This window comes from Ochotona curzoniae, unplaced genomic scaffold (genome assembly GCF_017591425.1).
Source record: "Ochotona curzoniae isolate NIBS_2020 unplaced genomic scaffold, NIBS_Ocur_1.0 scaffold_4506, whole genome shotgun sequence".
Lineage (NCBI taxonomy): Eukaryota > Metazoa > Chordata > Mammalia > Lagomorpha > Ochotonidae > Ochotona > Ochotona curzoniae.
Genome location: NW_024467119.1, coordinates 121,374 through 134,360, shown reverse-complemented (window position 1 = coordinate 134,360; position 12,987 = coordinate 121,374). Strand labels below are relative to the sequence as shown.

Sequence of the window (12,987 nt, the reverse complement as noted above, 5' to 3'; positions counted from 1 at the left end):
GGTACATTTGATCTCACATGAATTTAAACAACTTCTTAGTGCTGAGTGAATCTTGTATATTATGTGTGAAATCAGGATGAAGATTTGATTTGGTTGTTTTCATTAATTTGGATACTGTGGAAAGATAATTGTGGGATGTTTGGATTTTCTTAAGATCTTGCCATGCCCTTCAGCCATGATAAGAGTTGTGGAGTGTAAATTCTTCATCTTAGGATAGTCAGGGCTTCGCAACTATGGACATTTTCTTGAATGTTCCCTGCAGTAGCAGATGGTGGAGAGGAGACAGTGTCAGGAGACCCTTGGCTATCCCCTCAGTGGTGCTGGTGCGCTACACTCCACCAGGTGGCTTTGCCCTCCTTTCTTGTCCTCCCACCTATGGACTTCCTGGTCAGTGCTGTCTCAGGCCTCATTATGTGGAGCTGGTGTCTTAAATGACTCATTCATAGCTCAGGAATTCTTGCTTTTCCTGTGTGAACTCGCCTGCTGGTGATGGAAAACTGAGGCAAGATCTGTGGGCCAGGTGGATGGAGATGCTTGACTTTGGGCTCAGGAGGCCATTTGGGTCACCTGGGGGAGAAAGCACAGTTTTTGTTTCTGTTGCATTAGAAATAAGAGCCATTTGTGGGAGAGGCAGCACTGACTTCTGAACCATGGAGAGTATGCAGGCTGGGGGTTCAGGGACAGATGCTGTTGTCCAGGGTTCCTAGCAGCTTGGCCTGGTGCGAGACCACAAAGGCCACAGAGCGCAGTTTGAGGAACTAGGAGTTGGTTAGAAGTCTGGAAATCTGGGCTGGCACTTGAGAGGCCAGCAGAAGGGGGCAGGCAGACATGCCAGAGAGCAGCAAGTTTGAAAGCTCTGGTATGTTTATGAGGAAATACCATGAAAGGTCAAACTCCATCTATTACAAATGATAGAGGGTTTACATGTAAGTCACCTGACAGTAATAGGGCTAGCATTGTGGCATAGTGCATTAAGTTGCTGCCTGTGACACCAACATCCATGTGGACACTGGTTCATGAACCAGCTGTTCCACTCCACATCCAGCTTCCTGCTGCTGTGTCTGGAAAAGTATAGTGCATGCATGGACCAAGTGCTGGGGAGACCTTGGCGGAGTTCCAGGCTCCTGGCTTCATTTCTGGCCCAACCACTGGCCATGTTGTGGGCATTTGGGAAGTAAAACAGAAGATGGATGAAATCTCTGTTTTCTCACCTACCTTATCAACCTCCCTCTCTTCCTTCCTCTCTTTTCTTTTCAGACAAAAAGTTCACTTCAAAAAAGAAAGAAAAATACCAGCATATTCCAACGGAGGTGCTCCCTGGCTACTCTTCAGCCTCAGGTCCAATAGTTTCAAGGCTCAACTGTGTGTACACTGTAAGGTTCAGGGGCGATTGAGAGATTTCTAGATCAGGCAGTTTTATTAAGGGAGAGAATCTGATGGACTGCTCCTTTGGGGAGATGGCCCGGGGTGACCGCATGGAGCAAGTGGCTTCCCAGAGTTCACAGTGCTGGATCTTTATACATCTTAAGCTCCTTGGTTTGTACATTCAAATGACCTCTAGCACTACTGGTGGGCTCAGTGGTTGGTGTAGGGCATTCCAGACATTCCTGAGAAGGGTGGATGATCCATTAAGGACTCTGCCTCAGGCTGCATCCTGCTCTGCCCAAACTGTAAAAATATCCTCCAAATACATACCTGGTAAGTCTATGCAAAACCAACTGGAAAATTTGGGCATTTACTTCAGAATTACATTTTCTTTCAGAAATGAGTGCAGGATCTCATCTTGTCGAAGACAATTAAGTAACATAAAGTACTTAAGAAGTGGCTGCATAGTTGGACAGGAGCCTTGTCATTTGTGATGTGATCGGTGTGAGTGTCTTCTGAGAGTAAAGTCAGTCTTTCCTTCCTTCAGCTGCCCAGTATAACAGTGTATAAAGTTGGTGTTGAGACTGTTGCTTTAACACAAATCCCACTGAGAGTCCCCTGTAGAAATAAAGGCTAAATTTATGTCCTGACTGTAGCCAACCAAGTTTGCTGTTCCTGATTCTTCCCTTGGCGCCTTTGGAAGCTGCTGCTCTGGAGCCAGATCAGGTTGAAGAGGAGCCAAAGAATCTTAAGTTGTTGGGACCCTGAAGTCCTGCTGCTTCAGGAAGTCAAGCACCTGTTGATTGGGAGCCGCCGGCTTTGCCTGCTCTGGCTATAGTCCCTGTGGTTCCCCGGACACCCGGCAGTCCTGTTGGTGGGTATAGAAATCCCACCTGGCAGTCCACAAAACTTGCCCTGCTCGAAAAACATGCCCCGTCATCCAAAAGCCAGATGGGACACAGTGGGGCTGCCCATGCACTACATTCCTCTGAAGGCAGCATCTGCATCCCCTCACGGGGTGACCCAAGTCCGCCTGAGATTTCCAGAGACCCAGGGCCCTGACTAGGCCCTCATGCCAATTACCGGGCCCCTGACCAGGCATTCACACCCAGTGAACCAGGACCCCTGACCAGGTGCTCACACCCAGTGACCCAGGACCCTGATCAGGCCTCATGCCCAGTGACCCCAGACCCCTGACCAGGCTTCACACCTAGTGACCCAGGCTCCTGACGAGGTGTTCACACCCAGTCACCCAGCCCCCTGACCAGGCCTTCAGTCTAGTGACATATATGCCCCTAGCCTGGCCCAGTGACCCAGGGTCTTGACCAGGTGTTTATGCCCACTCACCATGTTCTCTGCTGTGTCTGTCTCGGTGAGATGCCAATCCCTGCCTGCCTAATGTGTGTGTATACTCAGTATGTTGTATTGCAAAACTGTCCTGAACTGTGGGGAATCATGGGTTGAAGTAATGAGAACTGTCCTGTGTTATCACAGTCACATGCATGGCTTCAATCAGCATCCAACGAAAACAGATGTTTCATGCCTATACCTGCACCGCATTAACAACTGAAGGTGTTTGTTACATAATTTATGTCCTCAGCTTTGACTCTAGAAACACCTACTGTGACTGAAACATTCAGCCTGTTTGCTTGCCTGTGAGCATTCCATTGGCCATGTTATTGTGTGTCCAGCACATCTCTTCCTGACCTGCTCTGTGTCTCAGAGCTGACTTACAGGCCCTGGGTCTTCCTACTGAACTAGTGACCCTACACACTATTTCCTATTCTATGCTGCATGTACTCCAGGATAGAGCTGGCCATATGCAGTGGCAGTGACTAACCAGAGGGCAGGGACTGCATGGTCAGGTGTGGTGTTGGCTATGAGTTCTCTGCATGATCTGTGTAAGTTTTGAGTTTTCCCTATTTCTGGTTTGATAATGAGATTTTAAATTTGGTGTCAAGGTTGATCAGATATCTGATACTGCTGGACTCTGTTGTCTTGTTCAGAGTATTTGTAGCTATGGCTGGAAGACTGGCCCACATTCCTACTTCCTGTCACATTCCTACTTCAGGTCACAGAGCAGCCTACAGCCAACGCTGTTTTTCCTGTGCTCTGGGAATGTCTGTGCAAGGTGAACGCTGGCTTGTCCCACGTTCAATGTCTGTGGGTCACAGATGACTACAGCTGAGGTTCTTCTCCAGGATTATTCCACCTGAACATACTGCTTATTACATTGATTTTCTGCTTTAGTTTTATGTTCTTTTGCTGAACTTCACTTTCCTGAGAATTCCTGTGGGTTCTCTAATCGGTGTGCATGCTGTTGCCACCATGTCCTACTAACTTGATGACCGCAGTGGGAGACACCCTAACCCTCCAGTTCTTCAGCCATTGCTCTGGTTTATCTTCAGAGTTTCAATTCTTGCTTATTTCTCTGTCTTGTGCTGTTTGTTGTTTATTTTGTGCTGTTACATGTATTGTTTATTTCTGCCTTTGCTGGATTTAATTCACTATTTTTCTAGCTTCTTGTACATCACTGATTTTCAGACTATCATCTTTCCTAATGTATGTAGGCCTGTATACAGGAATTAACACTAGCCCACAATTTTCAGATGTCATAATGTCATTAAATCTGAGAAATTTTCCTGTGTCAGTGCCCACAGCCTGAAAATCAGCACAGTGTACTAACACCAGTGTACTAGCCACAGTTAACACGCTGGGTTGTGGACTGTTGAGATTTTTTTAAAACCTCTGTTGCTGTTTTCTTTAAAGTACATGTGTATGTGCACACACACACACTTGAAAATATATGATGAAGTAATTTTTTTGTTTGTTTTTATTGGAAAGTCAGATATACAGAAAGGAGGAGAGACAGAGAGGAAGATCTTCCGTCCATTGATTCACTCCCCAAGTGGCGGTAATGGGCGGTGCTTGTGCCAATCCGAAGCCAGGAGCCTGGAAGCCACCATGCGGGTGCAGGGTTCTAATCCCACCAGGATTAGAACCAATGCCCATATGGGATCCTGGTGCATGCAAGGCGAGGATTTTAGCTGCTAGGCTGCTGAACCGGCCCTGAAGTAATTCTTTTATAGCCTTTTTCCATATTTACCTTTTTATATTCCTGTGTGATGGTCTTTTTTTTAAGAGGTATTTAATTTTATTGGAAAGGATTTACAGAGAGAAGATGCAGAGAGAAAGATCTTCCATCTGCTGGTTCATTCCCCAAGTGGCCACAATAACCAGAACCGAGCCAGTCTGAAGCCAGGAGCCAGGAGCTTCTGAGTCTCCCACGTGGGTACAGGGTCCCAAGGCTTTGGGTCATTCTCTGCTGTTTTCCCAGGCTACAAGCAGGGAGCTATATGGGAAGTAGAACAGCTGGGACACAAACTGGTGCCTGTATGAGATCCTGGCATGCAAGGCAGAGATTTAGCTGCTGAGCTATTGTGCCCGACCCTTTGTGATGGTCTTGTAGCTATTGTTTGTATGGCAGTCTCAGCAGAAAGGGAGAGAACAGGCCACAGGGCACAAGATTGGCAGTTATGGAGTCTGTGAAGGAGTTGGAGGGTGAGAGTAACCATCCATCCACATTTTTGCTGGGACAGACACCTCATGTGGCCTGGGTGGTCACTGCATGGTTGACTTGGGGATGGTGAAACAGTGCTGATTTGTCCACAAGCTCAGGTGCCAGTGAGCAGGAACCTAATGTCATCTTTTAGAAGTGGACGTGGGAAAGAACAACCAGAGTTAGTATTTCATAGGTCAGCTGAAGGATGGCTGTTCCACCTTGGTCCCTAGGAGAGACAAAATGTACTAATTTGAGATCCATCGTACATTTTAAATGTGATTTCACATTTGTAGGTAAGACTGCTGAGAACCCCGATTCTAAGAGGGAGCAGGGAGCAGTGGAGCTGCCATGTCTTCACACAGGGTATGCACAGGGGCAGTCCCCAGGAGTGAGGTTGGAAGGAAGTGTCTATGTCTGGGGTTGACACTCAGCAGAATACTGTGTTGTATGTTTTCACAGTGAGGAGATGAAGTTGACAGGCCTCAGGCTGCATAGAGACACACAGTGCCCAAAGTAAGTCCCCGGGCCTTGTAACCTCGTGCCCTATGCAATGGCTCCCCTAGGCACCAGCCACTGTTGCTGAGGTTGCTGAGTCACAGGGAAAAGGCAAAGCTGACTTGAGCAACTTTATGAAAGACAGATTAGACTTCAGGGTAAAGTCAGGTCCTTGAGCAGAAGTTAACAAGGAGGCAGCCTTTATTCAGTGTAGGAGCATCTAGCCATCTGTACCATTTTTGTTTTACCAATCTCATATTTAGAATGTAAATTACATCGCTTGGTACTGTTTTGTCACAGTAATCTGTGATGGCGTGTTATGCAGCTCAGAAAATGTGAACAGAAACCAAGAAGGAAATTGAGGCCCAAACTGTGTGGCTCTGTTCTGGGTCATTCTGGGAGCACCACAGGGGTAGTGATGAGGGGTGGCTGCCCTTTCACAACTCAAGCTGTGCCCTGACAGTCTCCCGGGGCAGAACCTGCTTGTGGCTGACAGTCACATCTATTTCCACCACCATGTGCTGTCCATGACTGCCCTGCTGGTGCCATCTTCCTATCCAGGGCCAGCCCAGAATTGTCCCACATCAGCCTTGGCGAAAGAGTTTGTTTTTTTGTTTTTTAAGATTTATTTATTTTTATTACAAAGTCAGATATACACAGAGGAGGAGAGACAGAGAGGAAGATCTTCCATCCGATGATTCACTCCCCAAGTGAGCGCAACGGCCGGTGCTGCGCCGATCTGAAGCCAGGAGCCAGAAACTTCTTCCAGGTCTCCCACACGGGTGCAGGGTCCCAAAGCTTTTGGCCGTCCTTGACTGCTTTCCCAGGCCACAAGCAGGGAGCTGGATGGGAAGTGGGGCTGCCGGGATTAGAACCGGCGCCCATGTGGGATCCTGATGCGTTCAAGGCAAGGACTTCAGCCGCTAGGCCACGCTGCCAGGCCCAGCGAGAGAATTTGTAACAGGAAGTTGGCACATGCATACTCGGGATGTCTCCACGAGAATGGCAGTCATTAACTATTGACCAGCATACCATTGACTGATTTCATGATTTGCCAGCTTCTACTAACCTATAGCCCAAACTCAACTTTCATTTCAAAATGTGACTTAACTCTTGGAAGGTACAGAAGTAAAGTGTGAAACACATAGGAATGAATTTTTTTCCCAAAGGTTATAGGAATAGAATTTCACTCCTTGTAGTCCTGTGACAACTTATTGTAGGTCATATGGTGGTTACCTCTTTTGGTGCCTCTTTTGGAAGCTAGGAGTGTTGTAATTTGTGACATGGTTGGGATCTTTAGCAATGTAATTACAATGAGATAAAGTTGAGAATCACTGGAACAAACAGCTTGAATCCTTTCTTCCACTGAAACTGCAACATCTTGATGGAATATTTGTTTAGTTCACATTTTTGACATAGTTCTATTGTTCTGACATCCAATACAGATCAAGATTGTCATGATCAACAAAAGAGAAAAAGAATTAGAAAGCGTAAATCAAGGAAAAATGTAAAAAAACCCAATATTGTTCATGTAGAACAAGCAGAATTAGAGAAGCAGCCAAGTCTCTTACAAGAAAAGTTACAACACCAGCACACAGATGGTCCCTCGATCAGCAAAAATAAAAAAAGGAAACTGAAGAAGAAACGACAAATTCAAAGGAAGAAAGCAGCCAGTTTGGTGACAAAGGCCTCTGGTGTCAACTTCATGTACCAGCCTGTGGAGAGCCACAGTGAACAAGAGAATGAAGGAGACAGTGAGCGGGGAGCAAGAGACACAAGCGAGGAGGAGGCTAGAGATGCCGATGAGGAGGAGGTCAGACTCAGCAACGAAAAAGCGGACGGTGTCCTGGCCTTGCTAAAATTGATGCAAGAAGCTTATTTTTATGATGGTATGTATCTTTCTGTTTTCTTCTGAATAATGGCAGCCACTTTAAATTTTGAAATAAGCAATAAATAAAATGTTTTGAGGCTTCCAATACAAAATACATTAAAATTAATTTCAAGGCAAAAATCAGGATATTTAAATTCTTTACACAAGAGAACTGGAGCCATTTGTTGCTCAGGACATATTGGAACTGCCATTGCTGCAGGTGGGCCAGGTCTACATTGGTGGTTCCTCTGAAGACTGATGTCATAGTGTGCCAGTGCCATAGCTGCATCTCTCTCTGGGAGCCCTGTGTGGTCTGAAAGTGTTCCTGGGCTCACCAGGTGGCTTTCCTAAGCTCTCAGGGCAGTAGAAGCAGCAAACCAACTCCCCTCCCACACCCAGCCATGGACACTCAAGGACACTTCAAAAAGAAATCCAGGGAAAACAGAGCTGAAAGATAAACTTGGAATCCATGCCTAAGATGAGTTGTACTTTCATACATAAGTTTGGTTTTTTTTTTTTGGCTAATGTTTTCCAGAAACTATCTGGAAACTCTGAGGGATGTGGAAAAGAAAGATGTGTTTGTTCTCATGACGGGCAATTGTTTTATTTGTGCAGCATTGTATTCCTTAGTGACTGACCTGAGGATGAAAAAGCAGCAGATGCAGCTCAGGGCCAAGAAGAGAAGCACACGCCCTGTTTTCCTATTTGATACACTGCCAGTAGGTTGGAAGTGCTTCAGTGAGACATCGGACAGTGGTTGCGTGAAGAGATGGAGAACTTTCAGCTGTCTAGTAATGTGGGAGGCAAGGAACTGATTTCTTTTTTAAGATTTATTTACTTTTATTGGAAAGGCAGATTTATAGAGAAGAGATACAGAAAGATCTTACATCTGCTGGTTTACTTCCCAAGTGGCCACAACAGCTAGAGCTGAGCTGATCTGAAGCCAGGAGCTTCTTCAGGTCTCCCACGTGGGTACAGGTTCCCAAGGCTTTGGGACATTGTCCACTGTTTTCCCAGGCCACAAGCAGGGAGCTGGATGGGAAATGGAGGACCTGGGTCATAAACTGGTGCCCACATGGGATCCTGGCATGTGCAAGGTGAGAATTTAGCCATTAAGCCACCATATTGGGCCTGGCAAGGAGCTGATTAAACAGTCATGTAAATTGCTGTCACTGGCAGATTGGTCTCACCCACAAACATGGTGACAAGTGTCTTTAGCCTTTTCTCTTCTCCTGTTTATGAGCATTTTCCATATGTAACAGATTGAAAGCACAAATATCCAAATGATACTGATAGGAAGATGTAGCTGATAATGATAGAAATAGAATTCAAAGAGTTGGGGCCCGGTGCGGTGGTGCAAGTGGTTAAGGTCCTCACCTTGCATGCCCGGGATCCCATATGGGTGCCAGTTCTATCCCGGCAGCCCCGCTTCCCTTCCAGCTCCCTGCCTGTGGCCCGGGAAAGCAGTCGAGGACGGCCCAAAGCTTTGGGACCCTGCACCCGTGTGGGAGACCCGGAAGAGGTTCCTGGCTTCGGATCGGCATAGCATTGGCCCTTGCGCTCACTTGAGGAGTGAATCATCGGATGGAAGATCTTCCTCTCTGTCTCTCCTCTCTGTATATTCGCCTTTCCAATAAAAAATAAATCTTTAAAACAAAAAAAGAATTCAAAGAGTTCTCAGCAGATTTTCCTTTCTGTGTATGAACTGAATGGCTTGTTGCAGATGAGCAGTAATGCAGAGAGTAACCAGACCAGCCTACAGATCTGATGGAAGAATCTAAGATCTGACACTCAAGGAGGGAGCCAGCCTTCTATAGCCACCTTCCTTCAGGGGTCTGTCTAAGTGTGAAAGTGCTGTGGGGGTAGGGTCTAGAGGAAGGAGCTCCATGTATTGGGCTGTGGTCTGGGGGAAGGAACATTGTAGGTGTTGGGGTGTGGTCTAGGAGAATGAACCCATGGATGTTGGAGCGTGGTCTAGATGAAGGAGCCCTTGGATGTTGGGCTGTGAAAAAGATGAAGGAGCCCACGAGTGTTGGGCTGTGGTCTAGTGGAAGGAGCCCTTGGGTGTTGGGCTGTGGTCTAGGAGAATGAGCCCACGAGTGTTGGGCTGTGGTCTAGTGGAAGGAGCCCTTGGGTGTTGGGCTGTGGTCTAGTGGAAGGAGCCCTTGGGTGTTGGGGTGTGATCTATGAAGGAGTCCAAAGAGGTAGACACACCAGCAGAACATGACTTCACAGGTCATCAGAGGAAGTTGAAAAACCCCAATACTGTGCTGGCCTCCCCAAAAGCATGATCTAAGTCCAGCACTGGGAGAGGAGGTGAGAACCCTCTAAGAGCCTCCAGCTCTCAGGGTGACTTCCAGCAATGCAGATGCATGAAGCCGACAGAACATCCAAAGCTAGGAGATGGGAAGTGCGTGACCTACCTTTGCCCTCTGTGCCAGCTCCTGGATGAACCAGGTAGACTTGCTTCCACCCTGTTGGCCTAGCATGCTGAAGGAGAACCCCCCAACCCCCTCAGAGGGAAATGTTATCATTCAAAACCTGTGAAGTGCATCCTGCCTGCGCCTGTGTTGGGGCTGAGGAGCTGGAAGCATTCATTTTTAAACAACTCTGAGTAACTGCTTCAAGAAATTAAGGAGAAAATGAAGAAAAAGGTAACCAAATGAAAATTCTGGGTCTGAGAATTATTACTACTAAAACTTGGAATTCAAACAATGAGTAAAAGCAAAAGGTTAGACTCAACATAAAACACAGTGATGGGAAGGCAGGTCAAGGGTCATGGGCAGGGGTTGGGGGATGGATGACAGAGAGGAGCCCACCACCTACCTACCTGGAATCTAAAGAGAGGAGGTAGGGTGCTGGACCCAACCCAGAGCACCCAGTCAGAGGCCCTCATGTGCAAGGCTCAGGCCATACAAAACGCGCACCCCAGGCACAACAACACCAGGCTGTGGAAACCAGGGGTGAAGGTCAGTCATGGAAGCAGCCAGTGGAGGTGGACCAGCACCAACACCTGGCTCCTGGTTTGCTGGACTCACCCTAAAGAACCAGCAGCCTCATTCTCCTTTAAAGATATGCAACAGGAGAGCTTGGTTTCATTGTCTCGCTAATCCTGCTGCTGCTCTCTGTGCCCACTCCATGTTCTGTAGGTGGGGCGTAGTCAAAGGTGTCAGGTTTCACTTGTTCAGCATCTGCTCCTTCCACAACCCTCTGTGCTCCCACAGTTCCGCTCTCCAGCGTCCTCTGTGTTCACACAGTACTGCCCTTCCATGCCCTCTGTCCTCACACAGTCCCACCTTCCACACCTTCGGTCCTCACACAGTCCTGCCCTCCACATCCTCTGTCCTCCCACAGTCCTGCCCTCCATGCCCTCTGTGCTCTCACAGTCCCAGTCTCTAGGGCATCTGTGTGTCCCTGTTGATCTCTTTGGAGGTGAAGCTTCCACTGGTCATTTGTGAAAATAGCTTGGTGTCAACATGTTGCTAACTCCATGTAGGTCTCTCCAGAGACTTGGACCCCACTGTGTGTGTGGAGACCACGGAGGAGCTGCTGAGGTGCCTTGAGTCCCGCTGCCTGCCTCCCACGGATGTCTTCATTCTTGATCACATGAGGACACTGTTGCTTCTGCGAGACACGGAACAGCTGACAAGTGCTCTACAGATCTTCCCTGAGCACTGCGCCATGCCTCCTGGTAAGTGTGTATGACCAACCTGTGTCACTGCTCACATGTTCTTGTCAGCATCAATCTTGCAAGAGCAGAATACCCCAGAGAAGCAGGGATCTCCTGTCTCTGCCTGTGATAAACAAACAAACAAACACTTCAGTGTGTGGAAATGCTTGCATGGCCTGATTTTGCAGCTATCACTTAGAGCCACATTGTCTTATGTTTAAATAGAAGTGAGAGAATTCATTTCTTCCCCTACCCTTGCCCTCACTGAGGTGGTTGAAAGCAAGTTCCTTCTGTCTCCTGAGTGTTCCAATGTGTTAGTGGACAGCTGTAGCATCAAGCTTCCTTTTGCGTGTTTGCTGCCTTTACTGGGCACAAATTGCCAGCTGCAGTGCATAGGGTTGCGTGTGTTATAGCACTGTGGCGATGGCAGGCATGGGCTCCTTGGAGAAAGAGCTGGCAGGACTGGTCAGTGGGCTGGGGGTGGAAGTGAAGCCAAGAAGCCACTAGAGGGCAGGCTGGAGTGAAGGGCCAGGGCTTGCTGGACACCACGTGAACAGTGGGACAATCACTGTACGGCGGGAGAAGTTGTTGTTCTGATTATGGAAGACTAGATGTAGAGGTCAGGTTGCCTATTGTCTGCCGTGAGTGTCTTGTGGGTGCAGAAGCCAGATCCCTTCAACTGAAAAGGCTCCTGGTGTGGAAATAAATTGTCTGAGCAGCCGCCGTGAGTCCAGGGTATACCCTGGGACTCCAGCAGGCATTGGAGTGCATCAGGCCCAGTGTGTGTCATGGCAGAGGCAGCGGAGGCCCCTGGTGAGCACATGCCAGGTCTTCCTGAGGCTGGTGGAAGATTGAACATGGGCAACAGTTACCAAACAGGGAGGACAGACTGCACAGTGCTGGCAGAGGTGCCTGTCTGCCTGACAGCCTGCCATGGGCTATTCCTCACAGTGCTGGCCCCAAGAGGGCTCTGCGCTCCAGGTTCTACCTCCAGCTTCCTGCCAGCTCACCTGTGACTTCACCCATTTCCTTTCATATCACCCCAAACCCATAACACAGTACATGATAGTATCAAGTACCCTTTGAACCCTAGTGAGGTGCACTGGTCAGAAGAGCTATGTCCTGTGTGTTTGTTGTGTGTCCCATGTCACGTACCTCACAGGGGACCATGACACTGACTGCATCTTCAGACTTACTCTGGGCCCAGAAACTGACATTCACAATGTAATGGTTTAAGATTAGTTTTCCTCTTTGTTCTGTTTTACTTTTTGTTTTGTTTTTGCCTTTTGCTTTCCAGACCATGCCAGGGTGATCTCTGCCTTCTTTAATTACTGGATCACGCATGTCCTTCCTGAGAAAAGCAATGACTGAAACCAGTGTCCTTCTTCAAGGAGAGCTAATATTAGGCACGAAAACATAAAGGACAAACGTCAGGTGGGCTGAGAACTGACATACAAAGAAGAGTAATTCTCAATAACTGAGAACTAGTAACCCAAATCCAGGAATTCTACAGGCCCTGCTGCCATGCTGCAGGTTCCTGCGTTTCTACATGCCGACTGAGACCCTAACCCTAACCCTGAACCTTCAACTCAGGCACTGGAGTGAAATTTACATTTTCCACGTGTAATTTTATACATCCTGAATTGAGTCTGTTTGTCCAATTCCTCTGAAAAATGAAAGTGAACATTCTCTTAAATTAAATTCTATAGTTTGAAGCAGTTACATGTTTGTATAAGATCACCTTGCACCTCAGCATGCATCTCTAAGAATACTCCCTTGGTGATAACATGCCCCAGTCAGGCATGTGTTGTGGCACAGTGGGGTAGCTATTATGTGCAACGCCAGCATCGTATATCCAAGTGCCCATCCACTTCCTGGCTGCTGCACTTCAATCCAGCTCCCTGATAATGGCCTGGGAAGGCAGTGGAGGGTGACCCAGTGCCTGGGTCCTGTACCCTCATGGGATGCCAGGGTGGAGCTCCAAGCTCCTGTCCTCAGCCTGGCCCAGCTCGCACCATGTCAGCC

The 12,987-nt window shown here is 47.8% G+C and overlaps 1 protein-coding gene across 2 annotated transcripts in view; it reads left to right on the top strand.

Annotated features, from left to right (window-relative positions):
• The window catches only part of ERICH1 (glutamate rich 1), a 57,838-nt gene extending 45,158 nt beyond the window's left edge, over window positions 1-12,680 (top strand). For both annotated transcript variants that reach the window (XM_040966714.1, XM_040966713.1), the window contains exons 4-6: window positions 6,868-7,311; window positions 10,789-10,983; window positions 12,260-12,680. In XM_040966714.1, the coding sequence (XP_040822648.1) occupies window positions 6,868-7,311; window positions 10,789-10,983; window positions 12,260-12,333 (713 nt within the window). In that variant the 3' untranslated portion in view covers window positions 12,334-12,680. The remainder of the gene's footprint in view (window positions 1-6,867; window positions 7,312-10,788; window positions 10,984-12,259) is intronic.
• Window positions 12,681-12,987: the final 307 nt, after the last annotated feature.